Source organism: Phaethon lepturus, unplaced genomic scaffold, assembly GCF_000687285.1.
Source record: "Phaethon lepturus isolate BGI_N335 unplaced genomic scaffold, ASM68728v1 scaffold5713, whole genome shotgun sequence".
Classification (NCBI taxonomy): domain Eukaryota; kingdom Metazoa; phylum Chordata; class Aves; order Phaethontiformes; family Phaethontidae; genus Phaethon; species Phaethon lepturus.
Window position 1 is genome coordinate 95,095 of NW_010529599.1, and position 26,502 is coordinate 121,596.

Below are 26,502 nucleotides of genomic sequence, written 5' to 3' on the forward strand. Positions count from 1 at the left end.
TCTTCCTCACAGTCCGCGGGTTGGTAAGACAATTGCTTTGCAAAACACCCTTAGTGTAATTCATGTCTGTAGTTAATAAAACGCTTGCTTTTTTTTTTCCCCTTGTAGTCTATGTATATGTGTTTACCCTTCTCGGGAATCCTCGAAACCACCCTAAAACAACAATCTACTGTTAACAGACCACTTTCCATCCTCATCCCACCACCCCCACACGCTGCTCACAAGGACGAATTCCTTTTAGTTTTAAAGGTAAGACATCAAATACATACCACACAGTTTAAAACCAAAAACTCTTAGAAAGAAGACTCTAACACTGTTACAGAACTCAGATTTAAATGCTGGGGATTTGTGTTATTCGTGAGCTCTTCCACTGCCATTACTGCCTATGCTGGTGCTGACACCAAAGGAGATACTTGTAGGAGGAGCAGCAAGAGGCCTCTCTTCATAGACAGTTAAACTCACTGCTGGAGAGAAATGGAAAGGCATCGGTATCAGCCTTTTACGCTTTGAAGAAGAGATGTTTCTGCTCGGTTGCACCAGGATCATCAAGACCTTGCCAACAACAGCAGTACGTGCAATGCCAACTCTGCTCCTGATGGGCAGCTCCACAATCCTGGATGCTTAAGAGTTCAGGCACTGACCTCAAGTTTGGGGAATGTTAGAGGCTTAACGTGTAGATGTAAAGCAGTTCACTGAGCTTTTGCCTTTTGAGAAAAGGCTTAGTCTATCCTGTACACGTAACCACACACTCCTTTCTCCCTGAAGTGTGGAATATGAGCTAACACCTGTGTGAGGGAATCAGAGGACCTGGCAAAGCTTTTCCCACGAGAGTCTAAATATTTTCACAGCAAACAATGATCACCTGTGTTCTTCACATCCGAGACTCCAACTCCTGTTTCATGACTAATCCCTGCAGAAACATGGACAGTGTGCATGCAACACAAATGTTACACACACTTAAGTAACTTGTTTCCATCTGTTGCACCATTTGAAATGCTTTTAATTTTAATCTAGTATGTTATGCCAGCATGCTGTGATCACTCTGGACTGTAACTATATCTCTTAATTTCTGAAGCAATTTTTCTAAAAAAGTTGATCTGAGGAAAAAATATGAAAAAGCCCATTCTTTAAAAAGTTATTCAGTTATGAGACACAAGGAAATTTAGAAGCCATTTACCTACAGACAGCCAATTAATATGCATATTCTAATAAACCCATAGAACATTTAATAGTTCAACAGAAAATCACGGATGTTTCTATAATTTTATTCAAAGTAATAAGAGTTCCACAAGACATTAAGCACTCTGCCTTGGAACAAAGAGACATGCTCAAAAAAGTGTTTTTAATGTGAATTTGACAGGATGTGGTAGACCAGGGAATATCCAAGTGGCTATCATTATCATCTTCAGAGATGATCCATGTCACATATTTTGTCAATACTTTAAACAACAACCTAAGAGAAAAAGAAGCATTTTGTGGTATGAAGAAAAAATAACTAACTTGCACCCAGCAGAAAACAGCAGCATTTCACAGCCGAGGATGTTAGGCAGAATGTACAGCTGAACTGAAGCGCAGCAGTTAAAGGCGATGCTGCGCCTCAGAGCTGCGAATCAGCAGCAGCCATCTCCAGCACTCCGATACTCTGAACGTACTTCTTATTTCATTGGAACATCCCAGAATGGAGGAAATAAAAAGGCAGAGGCATATTATTAAATGTATGCTTGTCCAGCAGATCCTTCCCTAAGTGATTTCAGAAGTTGACTTCATTCTGGGCCGCTGTGGTGAAAGGCAATAAATCAAAACAAGGCTCTGGCAGTGTGATGAAAGATGATCTGAGTCTGCTGAGGTGGTGCCATTTACAGGCCTGTGGGGATATATTACAGAGGATGAAATAGAAGAGGCAAAATGGCAAACACACCTGGAATCACTGAACTGGGTAAAATTCACCATGAGGTAAAGGCCAGGATAAAGGTTGGCCACGGAGAAAGGGGATGCGATTGCCAAAACAGCAGCTGCACAAGCAGCCTCCAGCTCCAGAGGGTTCCCAGTCGGCTCTATGTATGCAGAGCATGGTGCTGGCCGACAGCCCGCCCAGTTTACCCAAAGCAACAGTGCCTAACACTTTCCCGGAGGCTCTGCAATAGTATTCCAGCAAGTGCTGTCACTGCGAGTGCATCTCGGACCGGTGGTCTGAATTGCACGTTTCCGTACCTCCTCTCCCTGTTTACTCAAGGTTCATGGGGCTGTGCAATTCTCACCCACTCCTCCTGCCCCTCTGCTCTCAGCTTATCAGTCTGAGAGACTTCAGATCAGTTAACGCAGAAGAGGAAACAGAAGGGCTGTGCAAATCTGGCTTCCGCAGCCAGGGAGATCATCTGAAGGTTCTCCTTGGGGGTCCAATCAAGTACCCACCAACATCACTGCAGAAGCTCCCACAGACTTCAGCGAGAGCTGGACTAGAACTCAGGCCTATTCAGTACATTCAAAGAGCAAACTACAGAACTGCAAAACCAAAATCTCAACTTCCCTTACAAAATCAAAAGCACCCCCCCCCCCCCAGTTTTATTCTCGGTATCATTTCTATCTGCCTTACAATCCAGAGAGTCCTTGCTACCAGCATCCTGGACCTTCATGATCACATCTGACAGTAATTCACAGACCAGTACCCTCAGCTAAGCCAGTGCCTTATTTACAGGGAACAAGAAGAATATTATTCTGTATAAATTATGCATAATCACTATTTATCAAGCTGGGTTAATTGGCACATAACAAAAGAGTTGTCTGGTGCACAGCTGAATAATGTGGAAGCCAAAATGGATGGAAATGGTACAGCAAAAGCCTGATTAGGAAAGAAAAGTCACATTGCTACATGTTAATTCTTAACTGAGTGCTGCCCTTTCAGAGGAGGGGACAGCCAACTGCGACAGGCCTAGTTTGAAATTATTTGTTAATCTCAGAGGGTTTGGGCAGGTTGTTGCAGCTTTAAATACTGGTTCAAAGTCTGCTCTCAGCCAGCTGCATAGTGAAATGTTAGCCTGGTGCAAATCCATTACTTTTCTGTGCTCCATGAGACCCTGCTACATTGATAAACAGAGATCAATCTCGTCCATCATCAGCAAAAGCATGAGACTGCGGCACATGTGATGGTGATAGAGAAGTGGGACTCTTCCCATATCTTCTCTTGACAGAGAAGAGCCAAATGCCTCATGCCAAAGTCAGGCTAGCAGCCCTTTGGTTCTACTCAAGAGGTCCTAGAAGTCCTCATCAGAAACCTAGTGTGTCATGAGACAGTGGCAGTGTGGGGCAGCACTTGAATTTCTCTAGAAGCATGCGCACCTGAAGAACCACAGCATGGTTAACCTTATTCTACATGCACAGAATTGCTTCATTGACACCAGCAAGGTTTTACTAAATGTCCTAGATACCAAAGCTGCATGCATAAACTTAAGCACAAGCTTGGGTGTTTTAATGAACAGACACAGACTGAAGTATGTGCACAAGACACCAAATCAGAGCTGAGGGCCAAATTACCAAGAGGCTCACTCTGGTAGGAGATCCCCCTTCAGTGATGCATTACAACCTAGCTGTTTGGGAGGTATTCAGATGATTTAGTCTGATTTACACCATGGCACTTCCACACTTTCCTAGTCTTTTCTCTACTAACATCTACTAAAATCTCACCTAGAAGGAAAGCACCCATAAATTGATGACTTCAGAGAACAGCCATTTCTCCCTCCCCCCCCGCCCCGCCCCCTCTCTCAAACTTGCTGATAGAGTTAACAGAAAATAAGATGACTCCCTTAACTTCCCCTGCTATGAGTTAGAAGCTCTTTTATTCACAACCACTGCCCAGGCCAGCCAGAGAACATCGCTGTGGTCTCGTCACCACAAATACAAATGAATGCAGAACCACAGATATATTTAGAAGTTTTTGAATTATGTTACCTCCATTATAGCTCCTCCATATTGAAAACATGGTTAACGAACATTAGCTTTCCTATGAAAATATTCTGACATTTACCAAAGTTACCAAGCTACACACATTGTTCACACCATGGCTTCTTATCATGCTTTGCATCCACATCCCCCGATCCAAGAGATTCCTATGCCTGAATTCTTGGTGCCCCTTGAAGAGTCTAAAGTGACTGAAGGAAGGGAAGTTTTATGTACAAAAGCATCTTCACTGTACCCTTTTTGGTTTAATCTCTATTGTAACCAACATCTGAAGTCGCTGGCGGCTCTTTTGATTGAAAAGGTGGAAACTGATAGGTGAGACTGTGTGTGCTGCTATCAAATACTTACAAAGATTATTATCAGTGATGTCATGAATTTTTGTTGTTTCATATGCACAGTTAACCAGTCTGCTCACTGCAAACTCCTTAGTATTTTCGTATTATGAGTTTCTGGTAGATGATTGGTTTTAATAATTTGTACTGTATTTCAAACATAAGACTGTTTTCATGTGATGTTTCCTTGCACATAAATAAAGTACATATTTAAGCCACTCTGTTGCTATTGAAATACACACTTTTTCAAACTACTCTTTAATCATCTATATCAGGTCTACTTTCCAACTCATTCCTTAGCCTCTTGGTTCACAGACATGCTCCATCCTCAGAGATGCATTAACATCCTTAATCCAAATCCCTCTGTAATAGCAGCATTTGTTAGAAGGATCTAAAAAATTTCTCCTCTCTTGCTTTTCACAAGAATCACTAAATCTGCTAACACCTTGCTTGTATACACAAATTCCAACCATCCTGCAAAAACACTGTGTAAACTCAGGAGGGAGAGGAAAACTGAGGCAGGGGAAGTCCAAACCAACAAAGGAACCGCAATGCTATCCAAGTCTTTTCTGGTCTTGGAAACAAAAACTCTAATCCTCATGGCAGAAAGTAAGTATGAATTTCTAAAGAGCAATGCACTGTGGATCCCTCATTCAGTAAGACAGTTCAGTGAACCTTCCACAGCTCTCAGTCAGTCCGTGCTGTACCATAATGAATTAGGCCATTTAGGGGCTATTGTCCAGCCAAGGAACAAGTCAATGAGTCTCACCAGTGTCTCAAACACAACTGTGCAATACCCAGATGACTACAAAGCTGGGGGAAACTGTCTTAAAACAGCAGTGTGTGTCCCTATGACAGCAGTCTCTATAGCGAGTCTACCAGCACCAAACAGCTTAACTGGAGCAGTTTGGATGATAGGTGGCAATCAATTTCTCTGTCTTAGGGAAGTTCTCACATGGCTGTTAAATTGCTGAAGCTCTGTGGTAAGCTGCAGGACAAGTTCTTTTCCAGAGGAGCGCTGTCACCCCGAAGGTCTGTCCCCATTGCTGGTTATCCCTTGTTTGCAACACATGTTCTAGGAGGTCAACCATGGAACAAAACCGCGCTAAGGATAGGAAGGATCTTACCGAGAGATGACAAACTGGAGAGAAATCCTGCCAGTTCTGGGTGACACAACAAAGCTCTGTAGGTAGGGAAGCCCCTATTCACAGCAGGCACAGACGTAAGCATCGGAAGAACTGTTTCATGAACTCAATGAACTCGATTATTAATCTTTTTTGGCTCCCTTTCAAATAAGCTCAAAAAAAAAAAAAATCAGCTTGCTATACACAACAGAAACGAGTATGTGACTCCAGTTAGAGATTACAAAGAACGCCTTACTTCAAACTAAACGTACCCATGTCCTACGAAATATAAACGTATTAAGTCTCTACTTTACTAATTTCTTATAAGTGAATTCACAGTATCTTCCAAGTTTTACAGATTAAAGACTCTGAATTTTAGCTTGCAAATGTCAGTGCCAATGTCAGTTTAAATTTGAAATAAGTATTTTTATTAAAAACACTGTAATAGTTATCAAGAGAAGCGTTCACATTACTCAGCAAAAAACAGCTCATCACAAACTTAAGTTCTAAACCAGGAAATCTCTCTACACCCCCCGCCCTCCATGTAATTCTATACTGCCTATCAAAATAGCGGACAACAGAAGGGACTATGATAATGTGTCTTTGTTTAAACCAATCCATTGTACAGAGCTAATGTTAGGCTATTGTTACTGAATATTCCCAGTCTGATTTTCAGACTCCCTGACAGTGTCAAACTTTTCAAAGCAGCCCATCAACAGATTATTTTTGGACTTGAAAATTTTGTAGGCCTTGAAATAGATTTATTTGGTGAACTCGGGTAGTAAAGCTTTTCAGATAGATTAATGGGCTAAGTGAAGGGTTTCTCCAGGCTATAATAGAAGGTGTAAGAGACCTCATTGTCCAAGAAACGTCAGTTATAAGTATGCAAGACTCCTTGTACTCTGATTTTCTCCATATATTTTCCATTTACATGAGACAGTCTAAGCCCTCCTTCACACTGGCAATGTTATCAGTGAGACAATACCTTTCTATGACAAAAACAGCATAGAAACTTGCATAAGAAAAATGAATTTGATAACAATAGAATGACTTTCTCATAATAATTTAATACATTGAAGACATGAAGATTTAAATCCTCCTGCATAAAAATGGACTGATGATTTCATCAGCTCTTCCAAGCTTCCCGAAGAAGGGCAGACAATATTTCTTACCTCCTGCTCTACAGAGATCACCTATAAAAGAAAAACAGGCATTCAAGTCCCTCTATTACACCATTCTTTGCCTCTGGGGCTAAACTCACTGCTGAATGTGCAGCAAGTAGCTGTGAAACATTAAAAATATTCTGATTTGTTTCTAATCTTTCTCATTAGAGTAATTCACTCCTAACATCCTTTTTGGTTAGGCGCATGGTTGTTACTGTACAGACATATAGCAAGCTACTGACATTAACAGTTTTCCACTTAAACCAAAAGTCTGCAAATACATGCCAGAAATGCAAATGAAGTTAGGCTGTCACTAGCTTTAGTTAAGCAGCACTGTCAGTCCAATATGTCAAGAAGTCTTGAGACCTGCGCAAACCCCATCAAACCAAATGTCCAACTCCATGAACCGAAAATTCCTAGGTTATTTTGTAACCATCAAAAGAATTTAAAATCAAACCAACACACCTTCTTGGCTCCATTCTTCCATGGCTTAGTGCAACTAGTCCTAAATTAAATCCTACTGAAGCCATCCTATTAAGGAAAGGAACCAAGATTTGACTTACTATATTGGAACAGTTTATTTTACTTTGTTCAAGTAGTAAATTTGTGTTATCCCAGCTTCTTCTTCCTCATCCTCTTCAATGTATTTGTTCCATCCTTAGGTGGACAAAAGTCAGGTTTTTTTCAAGGCAGTTTCAGGCCCTGAACTCAGACCAGCTCTCTCAAAGATTTTTTTTTTTTTTTTTTATGGATTTAACAGCATACTTTTATGTACAGTTCTTCCTCTTTTTACTGTTACTGTATAAAAAAAATGAAGACACAGAAAGTGATGAGACTAACAAACACAGGGATGCAATCCTGCAACAAGTCAGAAGTTGCTGTTACTTGCAAAAATGAATGAGGAAAAAAAAAAAAGAGTAAATGTTTTTTTCCCCGCTCTGGTTTCCTCCAATGACAGTCATGTTGGTGCTATGAGTAAGGACAGCCAGAAAGACAATTTTACACAGAGTAGATGTAATCCATGAATTCGCAGTATCTCTTTAAACACAGAACCATCGGGATATTATTCTGTTTTAATCTACGTTCAATAAAAATCTTTCATCCCACCAAAATTCTCGGGTTTTACATGGATTCAGACGGCGCCAGCTGATAGCAGCATCCTCTTTACTTTGGAGGAATCAAAATACTCTGAATCTGAACTCTTGTTTTGTTGAGGAACTATAGGGACAGAAAGAGAGATTAACAGAAGCAGAATAATTCAGTAGCCATGAATATATGGATACACACTACACATTAGTTCCAAAAGAAGCAAGTATGATTTAATTTCTGTTCTTCAGAAAGAAAATTTCCCTTCCATAAAATCAACCCATGATACAGTAATTGAAAATCTTTCAAAACCGCACCTGCAAACACACCGAGGTTATGCCCTAGAAAGGGAGTTCTTTCAAGCAATTTCACATCTTACAAAGAAGCTCAATTTAACTCTCCTGGCTCTGGATCCTTTTCTAAAGCTGTGGCTTCCTACCACTTACTTGGTCCTCTCCTTCCTCCCCACAGCCCCCAAAACTATTCTCAAATGACAAATATCTTGCTATCACACAATTGACTTTGAATAAAGACATAACATGGAGTATATTACTAGGGAATAAAGAGAAACCATCAAACTGCCACAATAAAAATATTTTCTTTTACCAAAAGGACGCTTCAAACAAATGTAAGTAAGTACAGTATCTAGGATTTTCATGACTTCATTTAAGCGGAATAGATGTGCTGGGTCAAGTCAGTAAGTGAAACAAATCACACTGTACTTGTGTGTACTTCCCAGTCTTCTGGGAAGCCACATTTTGAAGTCTCTTTCTAAAACTGTCATATCTAGAATCCATTCAAACTTCCCAAATGAGAATCCAAAGCATAGTCAATTAGAGTCAATGATGTACGAAATGCAAGATAATTAAATTCTTCTCCTAAAAGATTTATTCCTGAATATCAGTTTTGGGAGACCAAGGGGAGCAAATGAGAAATCCATCTCATCCTGTAAATCTTAACTCACCTTTGTGAGACTCTTCTCAAGAGTCAAGCAATCATATTGTTGTGTAGCTTGTTAAGAAACATTACTGATTACAGTAATATTACACAATGATGCTGCTTTACATATAGTTTTAAAATTTTTGTCTTTGGTATAAGCAGATGTTGTCTGCACACACAGGAGATGTGCATTTAACCCATGACATGATTGCAGTGGAAAAGAATAAAAACAAGTTTGATATGAAAGAAAAAAATAAATCAAGACTTCAAAAATAAAGAAAATCAACCACGAGAGGAGACATGATTGAGAAAGTAAGGCTTCTTCCTCTAAAACAGCATAATCCAGGGGTTTTGTATTTAAAAAGTTAAATTGTTGCCTAAGATTAGAAAAAGCTACTTGAATAGATGACCCTGGAAAGATTGTTTGGGTGAAAAACCTGAGCTTGTGACTAACTAGATCTGAAAAATAACCAGTTATTTAAGCTAAGCAAGCCCACATGTTCTTACTCTCTTGAAAGACAAAAACACACCCAGAAGCAGAACTGACTGACATCTAATGGAAGATCACGGTGGAGACTACACACTGGCACATTAACTCTTACAATAGATATTGCTACTAACAGAGGACAAAGTAGGGGCCTGAATTAGAATATCCACCCAGCCTTTTATACAGCTGAGCAGACTGCTGAAAGGCAAGTTTGGACATTAGAGTGTCTGATTTCAACATCTGAGCTCTCCAACAAGCTGTTAATGTCTTTATGGAGAAGCACACAGAATATTGAAGGTTATCATACATAAAGACTTTTAGCTACAAGCCATATAAAAGCACCCTCTCAAATGACAATATTGCTCTTCCTTATTTCCTCCTTCTGCCATTGTTTTCTTAAGAAGCCAGATAACTATCACATGTAATCCTTATTATCATAATTGATCTTGTATCTTTAAAAGACAAGCAGGACAGAATCAGTCATATTGCAGCTCCACAGAAGAATGAGAAAATACCGTTTAGGGAAGGCCATCTTTCCCCAGGATTTCCAGGAAGTTTTCCTCTTTACTCAGAGGTGAACAGTAGAAAATATGACTTTTCCATAATGAAAAAGAAAAGAAAAAGAGAGATTCATCACTGCACATTTTCTCACCCTCAAGCTGTCCTTTCTGCTGAGGAAGCCAGAAAGGCAGAGGTATTGAGAATATGTATCAAGTAAAAAAAACCTGCTTTTCAACTCCCAAGTTAGTTTTTGAGCAACTTCACACCACAGCCGAATAGTCAATCCGGCATCCATGCTTTAATTAGAGATAAGGGGAGCACCCACTGTTTGCATTTGCAGTGGACCCAGTTCATGAGCAGCAGGAGCAAATCCAGCCGTCACAACTCTTCCGCTTGTGCTGCTCTGACGCATCACTTCAGCAGGGGAGGCTTCACTAACAATTAAGCGGAGCCATTCACAGCTGAAGAGACCCCTAAATTTTGCCAAGTGTGGTAGCTAGTATTTTATCCTTACTATTGCATCTTGCCAGCCGCTGCACGGCACAAATTATCAACAGAATCCATCTCTCTCTACACTGTCAGCGTGGGGTGGGGGTGTCTATTCTCCCCTAAGTGTGTATCATATTTATTCCACTAACTTAGCCACTTTTATGGGGGATGAGCATGCAAATATCCTGTCTTATAACAGATTAAATTTTTAGAGAAAGAATTTAAAAATAAAACACAAAATAAAATATGGTTGCCTTACAACAGCTTCGTTGCAGAGACTGACACAAAGGAAAAGAAAGCAGAAGTGTTGAGCAGAAGGAAGCAGACATAAAAAGTGGCTTGCTAGGATCTGAAAAAAACAATGACAAGAGATGCTCAAACGAAGCTTTTTCATGGTTACAAATGTACTACTTATTGGTAAAGAAAAACCTCCGACTCTGAAGAAAAAGGAAGAAAGAACAAGAGAAAAAATTATTTTCCTATTCAGGAAATTGATAGTGTATGTCATGGAAAATTGAAATTATGTTAAAAAAATATTCCATTTAAAAGCTATCATAGGTAACGCAAGCTGAAGAATAATATGATCCTTTGGCAACTGAACAACACATATTTGTAAAGATTTTTATCTACTAGACTGCCAAAAAGAACTGTTAAATACCTTTTTAAGAATCATGGTGATATATATCTGCTTCCATCCACTTACGTCAGGCATCCTGAGTCAACCTACTCCAGCTGTGATCTGGACTTACGTATTTTATAAAACCTTAAATGCAGTTATTTAACAAGTTTGCTATAGTTGCAAATGTATGTTAAAAACACACCCAAGCATTCTACAGTTACATCTGTCACCACTGGGCAATTCAAATTAACTTCAATGCACCAATTAGTTCAGGTTAATATGGGGAAAGTCTGCTCTCTTGCAACTACCAGAAACAATGCTGTTATTTCAGGTATAAACAAGTAAGCATTAGTAAAATTTGAAAAAAAAAAGTGCTCTGAGCACTTTAATCTACTTTTGATCGCTCGTGACTACAGAGCAAGACAATGGAAATTTTCAAGCACGGTACTTAAAAGTCTATCTAATCTTTACTTAACAATCATAGTTCTTCAAAATATGAATCCTTCAAATATACAGTAATGCATCAATGAAAGATCACACCTGTAAAACAAGAGAGCGGGTTTTATTCCAACTTTTGGGGTTTGTTCTAACCCATTTTGAGTTTCAACAACAGATTGTTCCAGCAAAGGGACAGAAGCTGCAGCCAAAGGGCCATCTGCTGAGCTTCCCTCCAGTGAACCCCGCAGCAAAAGGCGATGTGACAGAGCAACCCAGGCAACTGGGATACACACCATTAAGTAAGGGACAGAATGAAGGACGGAAAACTTTTGCGGGTAAGTGTAGACAAACACAATCCCTGCATCACTGCCTTTTTTTTTTTTTTTTTTAATAAAAAAACATCAGAAAGGTGAAGGTATTTGCTATGACACCAGAAGACTACTGCTATATACACTGCAAACTGGGCTTGCCTTAAGGTTTTCTTTGATTTTTGAAACAAAACTGTGGCAATAAAGTAGATTTAAATGGTCTCTTTTATATCTGCATCTTCTAAGAAATCCTTTACTCATGTAGTAAAATAAATTTTTTTCTACCTCCACAGCAGAAGATTGTTTAGACCAGTTAGCACCCGTTGAGGTTTCATCTTGTCAGCTCATTTCAACATCAATTTGTTAACAGGTTGTTTCTAATGAAGGTATTATTATAGTCTTCGGTGCCTGACACTCCATTCTGTATTCCTTTAAGTAATTTTAATACTTTGGAATTAGGATTAAGAAAAGTCCATGTATACACTGCCCATAAGGACGCATAATTCAGTGTATCATTTCATAACCCAGCTGTCAACAGACAACATTTTTATAATACATGTATTGTATGCGTGCCAGTAGGAGATGAATAGTCCTGTAACTATAATCAATACCGTTCATTCAAACAACTAGCAGTAGCATTTCAAACAACTGGCAATTTCATCAGTTTCACTGGGCTGCCCAAAAATAAACAGCTTGAGAGGAAGAAATGATCTCTGTGGTTATCTATAAATATTATAGATATTATAAAATTTATAAATATAAATACTAATCTCAGTCATTTGTTTTAGGGGGTTCATCACTGGGAGCGGTAGAAGACTCCTATCAGTGCAAAAGGCATGGGAGGCTTCAAGAAACTAAAGAAACGCTGAAGGATTATACTGTTGGTTTTTCATTCACCCAGTTACTGTATTTACATACAGGCTCCACTGAAAGCACCGGGATCCCTCCAGTGTTACAGCAGTTCCAGCTCCGCAGGAACCTCATACAGTCCAAGGATCTGCAACCATCTCAAAAGCCAAACTGGATTCAGAGAAAGCTCCAGTGATCTGACTGAACCTACCCTGGGGATAACGAATGTCACTTCTCAGGAAACGTGAGCAAGTTTGGGACTTTTAACTACTTCAGTGTAAAACTTGCCCACTCAAATGAGTTTTTGAGAGCGAAACAAATCTAACAGCTCAATGGGAGTGAGACTGACGCTGAGGCGGATGGGTGCGAGGTGAACCCAGGCAGACAGGGAACAGAAGGTGCCATTCACAGGCGTGTTCACTGTCTCTGGGAAGTGAAATAGCTCTTTTTTTTTTAATTATGGTCTATCTGCTCCTATCTATCAAAGCAAGGCAACAACAGAGAACAGAGGAAAAGGAATAAAGACAGCTGACTAGAGGGGAAAAAACACATCTCTGCAGAGTACAGATCCCAAAGAAAACTTCCAAAGCTCTGAAGTGAAAAAAGATCCAACTGCTGTGGCTGAAGTGACTCTCTCTCCCTGGCTGCCTTGCTGGGCTGTGGGCAGCACAGCAACACCACTGCTGCCCAGCCTGCAGATCAGTGGGTCACCAGCCCTGAGGCTCTGAACATATCTCCTGCAGGAAAATCTCCTAACCACTGGGAATTATTATTAAGTTTTCGACCCTATTTCACCAGTTAGGAATCACAAGATGTGTGTTGTGTGCTCTAGGGAAAACAGGAATGCTCAGTTCTCCCAAGAACCTAGAGGTTGGCATTCATCTGCTTCCAGGCAGGATTTGTGCTGCCATGAGACATCACTGCAGAGAGCTCAATACACCACCAGACTGCAGCAATTTCTTTCTTGCGGATACCATGAATGGGAGCCAAAGCCATCACCTCAGCTCCTCCACACAGAGTGTAATGCTCCAAAGAAACTCCATCAGATGAGCTCTGCAGAAATGCCCTGGCCTTCTGAACAGACTGCTACTGAGCAGGAAGCAACAGCCTATGTGCACACATCCAGATAACCAAACTGCTGCCGGACCAAGTTAAAAAAGTCACATTGTTCCATCTGTAGCCATAAACAATCACTTTTCAGTCTTAAAGCCTGTTCAGAAAATCTATATCCTGGCAATTAAAATAATCTTCAAGTTGGAGCATTATCCAAGCTTATTGCTAGTGTAATACAAAGGACAACCAGCACACTCAGCCACACCAAGAAAGCATTTCAGTGGGATGTTTCTAGCGTAACGGCCAACAGCAAAAAGATTAATAGCACCAACATCTTCAGGAAGACAACACTCGCTTTCCGGCAGACAAGCAGGGGAAGCTCACAACCCAGCTGGTGCCTCTACACTTCTGAGAAACGAGACGGGCTGTACTGTGGAAGTTGCCTTTGGAAACGAAATCAGTGGCTGTTTCAAAATTAAAGCCTTGATTATATTGTTAAAGTAAAGCTGTCTGCAGGACATGCAGAGAGAAAAGCCAGCTTTTAAGAATGGGTGAATTTATCAAGCTGCAGATCTTTACTGCTTTGATTAGCAATATTTTAAAGTTACAATTTTTTATTCTATGTTGACAATAAATCTCTACACACTTGAGCTATAATCATCACAGCGTAACATGATCAACTTTAAATCTCTGAGAGAAGTGTGACTCAGCCACAAAAAAGCCACCTCAAACAAACTGGGTGGGAGGATGGCTAAACTGGTCAAACGAAGTCTCTCAGTTTCAGGTAAATGATTAGGTAGCAGTGTACACAGCTATTAACCTAAAGTCCATAATGAGAGCTTAAATGAACAGTTCCAAGTGGACGCAGGCCTTTAACGGAGCTGCACTCCTGCAGTTGGCACTAATTGAGCCTTCTGCTGGCAGGCTCAGCGGAGAAGGCAGTCAGCAGTGTCTGAACTGCAGCCCCTCCTCTGTCACGCACAACAAAGTCACGGTCCTGATTATCCAGGAGGGTTGATCTTAATGCTTACACTTCTGTAGCATCTTCAATCCGGGAAGGAGGCAGACAGGACAACAGGGCAGAACCTTAAACTGCTATTGCCCTTCCCACACCCATTTTGCAGAAGAAGGTCTCCTGTCTTTGGAGCTTTCTGATACTTTTTGCAAGTGTACTCCACATACCCTGAATTCCACAGATGGATTTCTGAGAAACAGAAATGATAGATTCTTATTTCATACATAGCTTCACCCAGGCTTCTTGAAAACACAATTAATAATCAATTTTTATTAAGTTATTTTCAAGAAGATTTTAATCCCCTTACAGAAAATGTTGCAATAGATTGAATCCAACCCAGCATACACAAGAAATACACAGGGCTGATATAAGCATTTTTACAGACCACATAGTAGAAAGGAGGAATCATATTAATCCTGCTTGCAATTTTGTCCAGAATGATGCCATTTTTAAATTGACGTGAAGATCCTGACTAAGGCAGGCTATTCCAGAGCAGCAGATTCCGGAATCAATTAACAAAACAATTCTTATTAACACAGGGAATCTCCAGACATTACCAAGGAAGCATAAAATCTTTTCAGAAAAGCCCGCAAGGAAAATATACTTTAATATCAAATGGTATCCTCCAGCGTATGCAGTGATTGCCTCAACTCAAATCTCAAATGCATCTTACGTGAAACAGGGGCTAGCACTGCAGAACAACACAATAAGAATTTAAGACAGGAAGTGCAGATAATTTATCTGAATAAAGTTTCCAGGAGAATAACTGATTTATGTTGATAATGATCCAAGCTGGAACCTGACCAGGATGCAGGAGTTAGCAGCATCACTACCCACAATAGGTTCACTACTCATGAAAAATAACAGAGTGTTTTTACAGATGAAAATAGGTTAAAATGTTATTATGCTTCAGTCAAAAGACCCTGTTTTGCCAGAGATCTGTTCTTGAATTACCTCTAGAGCAACTCAGAAAAAGATGTCAACATTTTCAGTCAGGGCTACCACCATTTATGCAAGCAGGTAAGAGACACAATGAGTTAAATTTCCCAGAAGAGTGTACGGTCTTTAATGTCACACAGCCTCTATTTGTACAAGAATTGCAAAATCCATAAACTGATGCAGAGAGAAAGAGAATGGAGAGCGGTGAAAGGTGCACAGCTACAAAAATACATATGGGGGGAGAGAGAGAAAAGAAAATCTGAAAGTAGTTATTGTAAAAGTGACTCCTGCTAAAAGCAAGGTCAGCACTTTCCACTGGAGACTATTTGATTTACACTATTTTGTTTCAATTGAAAAACAAAATCTTTCCTTGGCAGATTCTGCTCTACACAGTCTATTACAGATACTTCTGAGATACCCAGCATCATTTATAAAGGGGCACTTATTACTGCTGAACGTGAACATTTTGTTAAATTTCCCAAAGTTCCAAGAGGAAATATGTGTGACACTACACAAGGGAGTATTCAGTTAGTTGTTGTAGTCAAGAGCCTGGACAACCTGGGTAGTCCTGGAGGAGAGGTGCACTACTGATTAAGATGCTCCAAGTCTCACTTGCAGAACCCACTGGCTGACCTGGACCCACATCCCACACTTACCCAGAGGCTTAGTGCCAGGAATATCCCCATGAGAGACTGCTCTGTTTCTACCCTCCACTTCCTTCAAACTCCCTCAGAGTTACTTCAAATTTACCCTGCTGTAAATCAGATCAGAGGAAGACTCCAATACATATCTTGACTGCCTATATTTATCTAATGGGATACAATGAGGCTTTTTTTTCTTTGTTAGGGTAGAACAATGAAGCACTAAAACATTTAGGTCTCTGTGGTAACTGTAGATATGCACAACTACCTATCACTGCTTGCAATTTTTTTTTGTGTTATTTAGCACAAAACAGCTGGCAGTAGAGCACATCTGATGCATATGAATGCACTACTTTGAAACAGGACATTGTGGTTGTGAAAACCATCACTACATTCACTATGCTCTGCATGTAATAAAGCTATACTGATACATGCTTTAAACAAGGCAACTTCTGAACCTGGAGCACCAAACTGGAGTAGTGGAAAACTTCAGGAGGGTTAACTGGTCTCATTTTGATCAATGTTGGGCTTATCTCACTGCCTCGCAAGGTAATAAAGTAAGCTGCCTGTAGATGGTGTGGAAAGACATGCTATACGTACTTTAACTGACAAAAGTTGTCTATCTATAAAATCCATCACAAGCAGGTTGAACTGTATACCCTGAAAAATGCAGATAGCTTCTCCCAAAACACACACAATTTTTTTTTCCACATTCATCATCTATATGTCATTATAAAAACTGGACAGAACAGGTGCTTTTACATTGAAAAAGGCAAATTCTTTCTGCAGAAACGTCTTGCTAACTTGGATGGGCTTCACTGAAATTGTTTCAGCCAAGAAAAAAAAAATGTGCAAAAGTCAGAAATCATCATTTCCAAAACAAAACATTTGGCTTCAATCGAAACCAAATCAATTTTTTGAAGTCTGAAACTATTAAAAAGGCTTTTCTTTTTAATTCTCTAATTTTCTGGTTGATCTCAATCTAATCTTTAAAACCTCTTTGGAACTACATCTGAAATGAAAGATTAGCAAGCTACACAGCTCCCATCATTTCCAAGCATATGTGTTTTTGCAGCCATACAGCACGATGTTCTGGGATATACAATACATTCCCAGGATGCAGGAACTCTGGCTGAGCTGGCTGAAGCATTCAGTACAAATACATGAAAACTACCGTCAGTCATGACAATCACTCTGCTGACATGGCCAACATGCAAAAGTAACAGGATTATCTGGCATAGGACAACCGTGTACATTTTTTCTCCTTAGCATTATTTTATATTTATCAAGAAGTCTTAAGTAAATAGGCACAAAAAGCAAGGTTTTAAAAAGGAAATTCAAAGTAGGATAGCAGATATGCTGACTGCTCACTCATTCAGCATTGCCCTAGATCCAGCTTCTTTTGACATACTGCACAATGGTAGTGAAGCCACTCTGGAGATGCTACCTGACCACTGCACAAAGACTTTGGAGGAAGATGGTCAAGTACATTAAACTTGCTAGACAATTTAGAATCCCCCGAACAGTTTCAATTCAATGCAGGGTTAGACCCTGGGTCAGTCCTCTGCAAATCAATGGACACTAATTAGCTATCATTTACCTGCTGGGAAAAAAGAATACACATGAACTTCAGTTTTCTGACCATCAGACTTCATTAGAATCCAAACTTGGTGACAAAAGCGGTAAAGCCTAAGCAGGCAAAATCCCTGTAATCAGTAAAAACCAATGTCTGACCACGTTCTGCTGTTGAGAGGCTATACAAAGTTCATCACCTCAAAAAACTTATCAATTACCGTTCCTCTCCAAGCCATCTCTCCCCCTGCACCTCCCCCTCAGAAGAAAAACACAAACAACGACAACCACCACCAAAAAGTATTAAGGAATTTAGCATACACGGCAGGGTACAAAGACCAATCCAAGATGTGTCATGATGCAGCAACCCTGTGACTCACAAGACCTGATCCATGTTCACTAGGTGGGCTGCAGCACTGATCTTGGACTAAGATCCCTGAAATGGAAATCAGATGAAATCTGAAGGCACTGATCCCCGAAATGCACTGCCACACATCTCTTGGAAAAGCTGGCAGCTGTGAGATACTGATTACAGCGCATTCTACAGACCTCACTGGGAGAAATCAACAGGCAACACTGCTTCTTAGTAAAGACAGCTCTTTCTACCACCACTCAATTAAGCAGTCTGAGTGTGGGTCAGGTAGGCAAGAATTGGGCACATGCTGTGCTGTAGAAGTGTAGACCACACTTATAATAAAGACCCAGGGTGTGTAGGAGGCAAAGAACTTTCCAGTATTAAACCTGCTTTCTTTCCAACAGCTTTGCCTATTTCAGGTAGAAATTTCTGAAAGCTGAAAATTTCTCCTTTGTCAAGTGATAGATTGGCTTGCTGTACAGCTGCGAGACATGTTCTCCTAGGTCCATCAGTGGGAATGTATGTTGTCTTCTGGCAAGGACAGCAAATTAGTAAGTGCTAATTTCAATTTATTTTTCAGAAGCATGAAGAGTAGGGTAGTTTTTGGTGGCTTTTTTTCTGGTTTATTATTTTGAGGTTTTAGTTGTGTTTTTTTTGGTTTGGTTTGGTTTTGGGTTTTTTTTAGGAAGTGGAAGAATTGATCAATAAAATGAAAAGGCACTGTTAGCCAATGCTCTCCAAGTTTTTCCACTGCAAACAGTCCTGCAATACCTGTCTGATACAGGTAAATGGTATTACCCTTGTATAAGAGATAGCAAAACTGTGCTACCAAAAAAAGTACAAGTTGACTTACTCCAAATCACGCTAAGAGCCATCAGAAGACTCCACAATTTCCTTTTCAGTTCAGTCCCTTTACCACATAGGCTGGGCCCTGGATGCTTGTACATGACAAAACTACTGATGGTGAGATCAGCAAGCACCACTACACACATCAGTCCAGGAAAAAGAAGTGTGAAAATAATGAAGTAAGTATGCATGGACTATATACCACTAGAGAGTGGATATACCTTTCCCAGATATCTGCATAACATTTTAAAGACAGTTCTTGCATTAAAAAGGAGTCAAAACAGTAAAGTCACCATGCAGCCCTCCATTTTTTTTAAATTCTTGATCAGAATTTCAAAGTCACATTTGAATAAACTTCAACACAAGGGCAGAACCAAACATTCAAATGTAATCACGTAACTTACAAGTGGTCTGAAAGTGATCCTCTTGTAAATTATGTTTGGAAAAAAAACCCCACCAAAAAAAAAAAAAACTTTCAGCCTACCAAAAAGTCCAAATAGTCTAGCAAAATAATTACATAGAAGTGACCAGATAGGTCACTCCATTCCAGCAGAAGAGTGCTCACCTGGGCTATTATCCAATTCTAGGAGAGCAGTTCACCCTTTTTTCAAGTGCCTGGGCAAGTCATTTGCAGCGCAGTGTCCCTGCAAGTTGATCCTCATGCATAAGGGCTTCTGTGCCTCCTGCGCAGCGTACGTGTGAGGGCTGCACATTGTCACTCGCTATTTTAGAAGCGGTTAAGATGATAAAACAGACCCAGTGCCCCAGACACCACAAGGCAGATAGGAAGGAATGGCTGCTAGGCGGATTCATTGACAGAACTTCCTACGTTCTCTCTTCCTCTCTACACAGAAACCTTATCACCAGTTTCTCTCTTGCTCCATGTATATAGGATAGCTTCACCCCCAATAATTACATCTTGGTGAGACCAACCAAAAAAGGCACACACTGCCTTTGAACGTTTCACATATGGCTAGGCGCTGATAAACTAACTCTGCATTTCTCATGCTACAGAAGTATCTCCAAACTCCCCGACAGAGTCAGGCCAGAGAACCTACTGTGAAGGTGTGTGATAGCTATCAGCATCCACACTGCAATGACTACAAACAGCCGAACATGGGTGTCTACTTCGGAGTCTTCATCAGATGGCTGCACGCAAAAAACTCCAAGACGATTTGAGGTTTGAGGTTTCTAGGGCGTCTGATATTCCGAAGATCAACAACAATATAAAACAGATGATAAAACGGAGGGAAGCACGCCTGTCGGGAAACGTAACACATGCACATTTAGAAGGAAAAGAATCCCCACGGATGAAATCTGGAAATTGCTTCACTGCAGTGATGATCACACAGTCTCACAGAAACTGGTTTGATCTAGATCAATCATGTTTGCATTTCTATTTTTAGATTGCCACATTGTTCCAGTGGTGGCAGAAGCCCCCGTATAGCAAACCTCACGACAATAGGTATAGAGCTTTTAGGCTGCCTTATAAGCTCCCTTAGAAAGAGGGCCAAGGCCTTCCAGTGATCTGTACTTTACAGCAGCACAGAAAAGTACTGATCTTAGGCTGTAAATTAAATGCCAAATACTAATTCAACATAAACATCTCTCTCACAATAAACGAACATGAGTTTTCAATTATATGGTTTGGCTCGGTTTGAAACTGAACTATGAAACCAAACTGTTGCTCTTTTAAAAATAACATATTCTAAAACATTTTAAGGATGCCTAACTAAATCAAAATTAGCATTCCGAAAATCAGTAATGACAAAATATGTACTTTAAATGGAAAATGTTAAACTGCTGGATTGTGACAATAAAGAATCATTAAAGATACATCAGCTCCCTCATTTCACACTTTCTTGCATAAGTCCTACACTTGCAGTAGGATGGCCTCCCACCTCCCCGACACTGAACACAGCGAACCCAGAGGAAAGAAACCCACTGTTTTCTGTGGCTCTTGGACAAGCTCCCAAGTCAGCCTTCAATATAACTGTACTTTTGGTTGTTAAAAGCTACTGTTACATGCTTGTTTCCCATCATGGCATCTCCATTTCCTTCTAGAGATAAACTACAGCTGTTACACATTTTATCGGAATGTGTAGTTAATCAGTAGCTTTCCAACCCATGCCAATAGTCTCATGGGTCCTCCAGGCCCAGTGTCATATAGGAAAAGTGAACAATTTCATCTCTGCCTCTGGACAAAAATCTTTCCGAAACTGAAGAAGTCAATGGCACTCCTCATCGTGCTTTACTCTTCGTTCATTTGGTGAATTCAGAGTTTCTCAAAAAAGCATCCATTCATATGAGATTTTTTCCCCATCTCTACAGTGTGAGTTAAATGGAACCCTAACATCTAAACAGTATGTAAATGCTATGTGTGTAACAGAGGAGAGTCAGCTTATTTTAAAATTAATTTAAGAAATAATAAAACATACTTGTATGGTTCCTTCTGCTAACGCTGAGATCACATTCACCTTAAGGACAAACCATCTGCTCTGCCACAAAGTGGAAACAAACTTTAGTTGGAACACACCCTTCACCTTTCGACCCAATATCGCAAAAGCTCTGGCCCCTAAACTAAAGCCAGCTGACTTCCTTTGTCACACCGCAGTACCATACACTTGACCACGTTCCGCAGCATAAAAGGCATTTTCAGGGCTCTGTAATGAAGAGAGTTGTGTAGAAAGCACATTTCCAGGTGTTTTACCACAGAATGTGGAGAAGCCACAGTGCATTCTTTATCGGGAGAGTGAGGCATCTACCCTGTGGTCTCTACTCACGCAAAACCACCGTACACAGCCCAAACTTGGCAAGACTTTCAGCAAGACATGCTTATGCTTTTGGCAGCAGGGAGCTGACCACTTTCAGCATCAGCATCCTTTGCCAGCTGGCCAAAGAGTACACAGATGCAAGGGAAGCAAATTATCTGCCCACTGGCAAAAAGAAATGCTGAGCAGCACCTAAGGAAAAAGGGTGTGTGCATGTGTGCATATGCGCAAGTGAGTAGGCATGTGAACATATATATATCTATATGCACCTGTGCTTTGGGAAAGGGAGTAATACAGTTAAACTGGAAAAATTGTCTGCTACTAACCCTGTGGTATCATTTTCTGCAACATTCTCACAACAACAGTCAGTCACTTTTTCCATTAAAATCTTCCAAGCTGAATTTTAAAGATTAAACAGAAGGACTGCAAGGATGCTAAAGAAAAATTTCCTAAGAAAGTCTGAAACCAGATGCCCTCAGGAAAGCATTCATACAATCACTTACAGGGTTTTAGCAACTTAAGGTAAGCATGTCATTGTATCTTCCCTCTTTATTTTTTGGGTCTCTTTAAAGAGTGAGTGCCTCTGGAAAAAACACTACACAACACTTGGTAAAATATAAAAAGCCTTCTGGGTTCAGAAGATACATGAGAAATGGCTCAGAAAAATTAACAGGACAAGAATTTGCAGCTGATAGGTTAGGTTTAGCTGAGAGAGAGAATCTGCCTGTAGATTAATTAGATTCTGCAATCACAGCCCCTTTTCACCCATACACATCCCACCACTATCATTACACGATCAACAGATTTTAATGAAAACTAATGCTTTCTTTTGAGAAATTCCATGGGGACTACACACAAGGTTGAGTTTACTTTCCTAAATATTTCTTGAAAATCGTACATAACGCAAGTGCACATTTGTTGGCTGTAAAGGTGTACAACAGCAATTTTTTGCAATGACAGTGCAGAGAGGGAATATGAGATCTGTGTGCTAATGAGCTGACACTGCAGAGGCTAGAGCAGTGTTAGTATAGTGCACTACAAGTGCAGAGCAGAAAGACATACGCGGGTTATTTCTAGGGAATATGATCTACAGAACTGTACGCATAATTCAACGTTAATACCAACATCCTTCATCAGAGGTTATAAGACAAGCATGAAAGACACTTTGGTGATGAATTTATACGTTTGAGTCATTATATTCATATTATTCTGAAAAAGCCAGCTCACTCCCTACATAAACATTTTTGAAGAAAATATAACATCCACGTTTTACTTGATTTTATTCATTCATAGGTCAAGTTAACTGTCTTCCTTTCTGTTTTTTCTGATGGCAAAAAGCTGCATATTTTAAAAGATGTAATAAATCCCCACAGATAAACTTCAATTCACCTTTAAATACACTGGAATTTTCATCTGTGTTTGCTTGCTCTCCGTTAAGATATCATACAGCTAAATAAATAGGTGGGCAGATAAATACAGAGTGGATGAATACTGTATGCATGCATGTAAATTAAACATACAGAGAAGGGCTCAGTGCTAGCAGTGAAGCAGGGAATACATGAACCAGATTATGCATCATTTAACTGAAAAAGGAATGAGAGGGAGGGGCTTAGGGCAGGAATTTTCTTTTGCTTCTAAAACAAGTTTGTTCCCATGTTGGGATATTGCCAAATCAGCCCTACCAGAGGTAGGCTTTTCATCTCTGGCTCATGAGAATATTTCAGAAGAGGGTTTTTTTTTTTTTATTCCTGACTCTGGAATGCACCAGATTGCACCAAGTGGGATGTGCAGCTATACACTAAGAACGTAAGCCTTTCCTGAGTGGAGCCCCCCTCAATTCCTGCACACATGAACGCTTCCTACAGCCACTATCACATAAATCAAAGCAAAGGAGAATGAAAAGTGTTATTTTATGGATAGTGACCAGGACAGGCACTAGGCTGATGCTACACATGCTACTTTCTCTGATTTCCCTTCAGTTCCTTCACCTATCCCACCACAAAGTCAGTCTCCCTCTCCAGTGAAGGCACTCAGAGTCACTGCAGGTTTCTCTCCTATGGATCCCTGCCAATTACAAATATTGATCAAACGGCTGTGTAACAGCACCGGAGACAATTTATGCTTATCTCCAGGAGAAGTAAAAATGTTGTGGAAAGAATTCCTTCATGGATATGGCAGCACCCTGAAATTAAGCTGCCTCCACTGGGAAGTGAGGATGTGTTTAAGGGTACTTAGGCCAGAATGCTTTACATGTTAGCCTGGTAGTATGAGGAGCTATTAGTTCATCCTAATGCAGTGATATGTATGAGCATTCTGACTTTCAAAGGTAATTGCTTCCAGATCCAAAAAGAGCAACTGTTCTTCTATATTTTTTTATTTTGAGCTACTGAGACCTATATGGCTAGTGACTTGGACTCACCGTATTCTTTTCCTACCAACAGTATTACCAGATAGTTGACATAGCTATGGACAAGGTCACCTTTTCATTTTCTTTCTTCTGTTTCTTTTTTCACATATTCTATTTTTAAATAGGTTACTCTAGGTTGGTATTCTCTGGTCCACATTTCCTCCAGAGATTTAAGTTTTCCCAGTTCTACTACACTGGTAATATGTGTGCGGGAATATGCAGCCCTATACTGCAGAAAACCATCTCATCTCACTAAAATCGCCACAGCTTTCACTAAGCAATGACAAAAATCATTAGTTGTCAGAAGATGATGTCAGCACACTGACTAAATAATACATTGACTGACTCTGAACCAGCCTGTGGTTCACTTGTCTTGGTGGGATCTGTAAAGAACTGCTGGTAGAACTTTTAAAAAACAATTAATAATTAATCACCCAAGCAGTTTAATGTATTTAGTTTAAATCCATATAATTGATATTTAGGAAACTATGTTTGAGATACAGCCTTTTGAAGGGATTACACTGATTAAGGATTAATAGTCTGATGTTTGTTGTAAGAGCTGTTGAGGCTGGATAGGATTAGTAAAATAAGATGCAAAGTACAGACACGCTTTTATTTACCATTTTTTCCACTTTACCAAATATTTTTATTGGGTATTATATAATTAAACTCCCTGCAAAAGTTTTAAAGGTCCTAATTCAAAGCCCTTTAGAAAGTGTAATGCTGCACTAGCAAGAAGCAGTCACATGGGGGATATGTTAGAATACCAATCCAAAATTTGCCCAAGTACTTCCCTATTGTGTATTTCCTAACCATCAACTTTCTCAAAATACCTGAAATCCTAGAAGAATAAAATATCTACTTGTCCAGCCTTCTGATTATACAGTGTGGGACAGGATTATAAGGACTATCCTATCCCCAGCAAACAAAAAATTGAAGAAATAAGATATTTAAAACACAAAATTGTTTTAAAACAAGAAATACTAGTTTTCTATATGCCAATACTTCATTATTTTAGTATAATGCTTCCTCTTTGAAGATATTATACTGTGAGTATATGAACAGGAATCCCATCCATAACAAAGTCAGTCCTTTGCATTCAGAGGTCCTTTAAATCATGTACAGACATATTTCTGTATACTGCAAAAAGCATGCAACCCTCCCGCAAGAAGACTCTGCTCATTTTCAAAGGTTTACAATAAAAACTGTATAAAACTGGATTTGGACATATCAGTGAATCATACAGGAACTAGTATTGGTAAGGATGCTTTTTTAAATGCAGAACACACACCAGTGTTTCAGAAAGAGATTTCGCATTTTAACACCACATTAACACTACTCAAAGTTCTATTTTACTGCTTCTGTTAATAAAGGCTCAAATTATATGTATGCACTGCTTGTGCAGAGCTATTTCTCATAATTCTCAGTGTTCTGATTGCCTTTTCTCTCCCCTCAGCTCTGATGCTGTTTTTCAGTTCACAGTCTCCTCAGGTTTTAACAGGACTTTCACTGTAAGAAAACAGCCCAGTATTTCAGGGCAGACAAGAGAAGTAAGCCCCTCAAGCTTTGTCCCCTCAAGGTCACTTGTAAACAGGTGTTTCTGTTTTATTCCTACATGGGATTATTTGCAAATCATGCTGTTTCACACAGCTAGGTTGTAGCCTCAACAGAAAAGGGATGTTACTTCAGCAGCAATTCACTGATCACAACTACACAGCACTGCTATAAAAACAACATGGTTGTTTTTCTGAAAAACAAAACTAAAAGGGTGAAAAGAAGTGATCAGAGAACTTTCCCTAAGGTATTATTCAAGCATATAATGCTGCAAATCTACTAAACCTCATGTCACTACACACATTTGTTGCACTATATTGTATGAACAAGAACTCTAGGCTACCAGGGAGAAATTGAATGGAAGGATAGATAGCAAATAAGTATTTTTTTTTTTAAAAAGCATGTATTTACTTACAAGCATTTGTCACAGAAAAACTGTTTGAAGAGTCCAAGTGATCTACATGATAGTTCAAATGGAAGGGCTTTTCCGTGGTATTTTGGTTTGTGTTGTATAACTGCACAGCAAATCGAAATGCACTGTGCTCCTGAACGGTGTTCCTCATGAAAAGTCCACCTATGATGGGGGGGAAAAAAAAAAAAAGGAGAAAAAAGGGAAAAGGTATTTCAGAATTAATTTTGAAGAGAAACAGTGGCAATAAGTTATATTTGCATACTGCACATCTCGGGAAAGAATGAACAGGAGCAGGCTGAGCCTGAGCACATAATTCTGATGGAGCGCGTCCATGAAATACATGCCCCGAGTCCAAAGTTGGGCTTCCAAAGCCACGGATCACATCCAGGTGCCTCTGAGCTACCGGGAGCCACTGGGAGCTGCAGGTGCACCTTGAAAAGCAGCCCACTTCTACACGGATGGCCACACGCAGATTTGAAAGCCAACTTGGGGAACTGCGGCTCCTAATTCTCTCGGAACTACCCGAATAACGCCTCTGTGGCGTTATTTGCTAAGGACACCGGCGGCGTGGCAAACGTGCCGTTTTCAAGGGTCTGGTGGAGAACACGCACAGCCGAGCGCCGCTCCACGGGGGCGGCAGGGAAAAAC

The 26,502-nt window shown here is 40.0% G+C and overlaps 1 protein-coding gene across 1 annotated transcript in view; it reads right to left on the reverse strand.

The window, feature by feature from the left end:
* The window catches only part of GRIA3 (glutamate receptor, ionotropic, AMPA 3), a gene marked incomplete at its 5' end in the record, with an annotated part of 119,470 nt that extends 93,444 nt beyond the window's left edge, over positions 1-26,026 (reverse strand). Inside the window, one exon of the mRNA XM_010283978.1 lies at positions 25,858-26,026. Coding sequence (XP_010282280.1) covers positions 25,858-26,026 — 169 coding nt within the window. The remainder of the gene's footprint in view (positions 1-25,857) is intronic.
* Between the last annotated feature and the right edge of the window lie 476 nt (positions 26,027-26,502).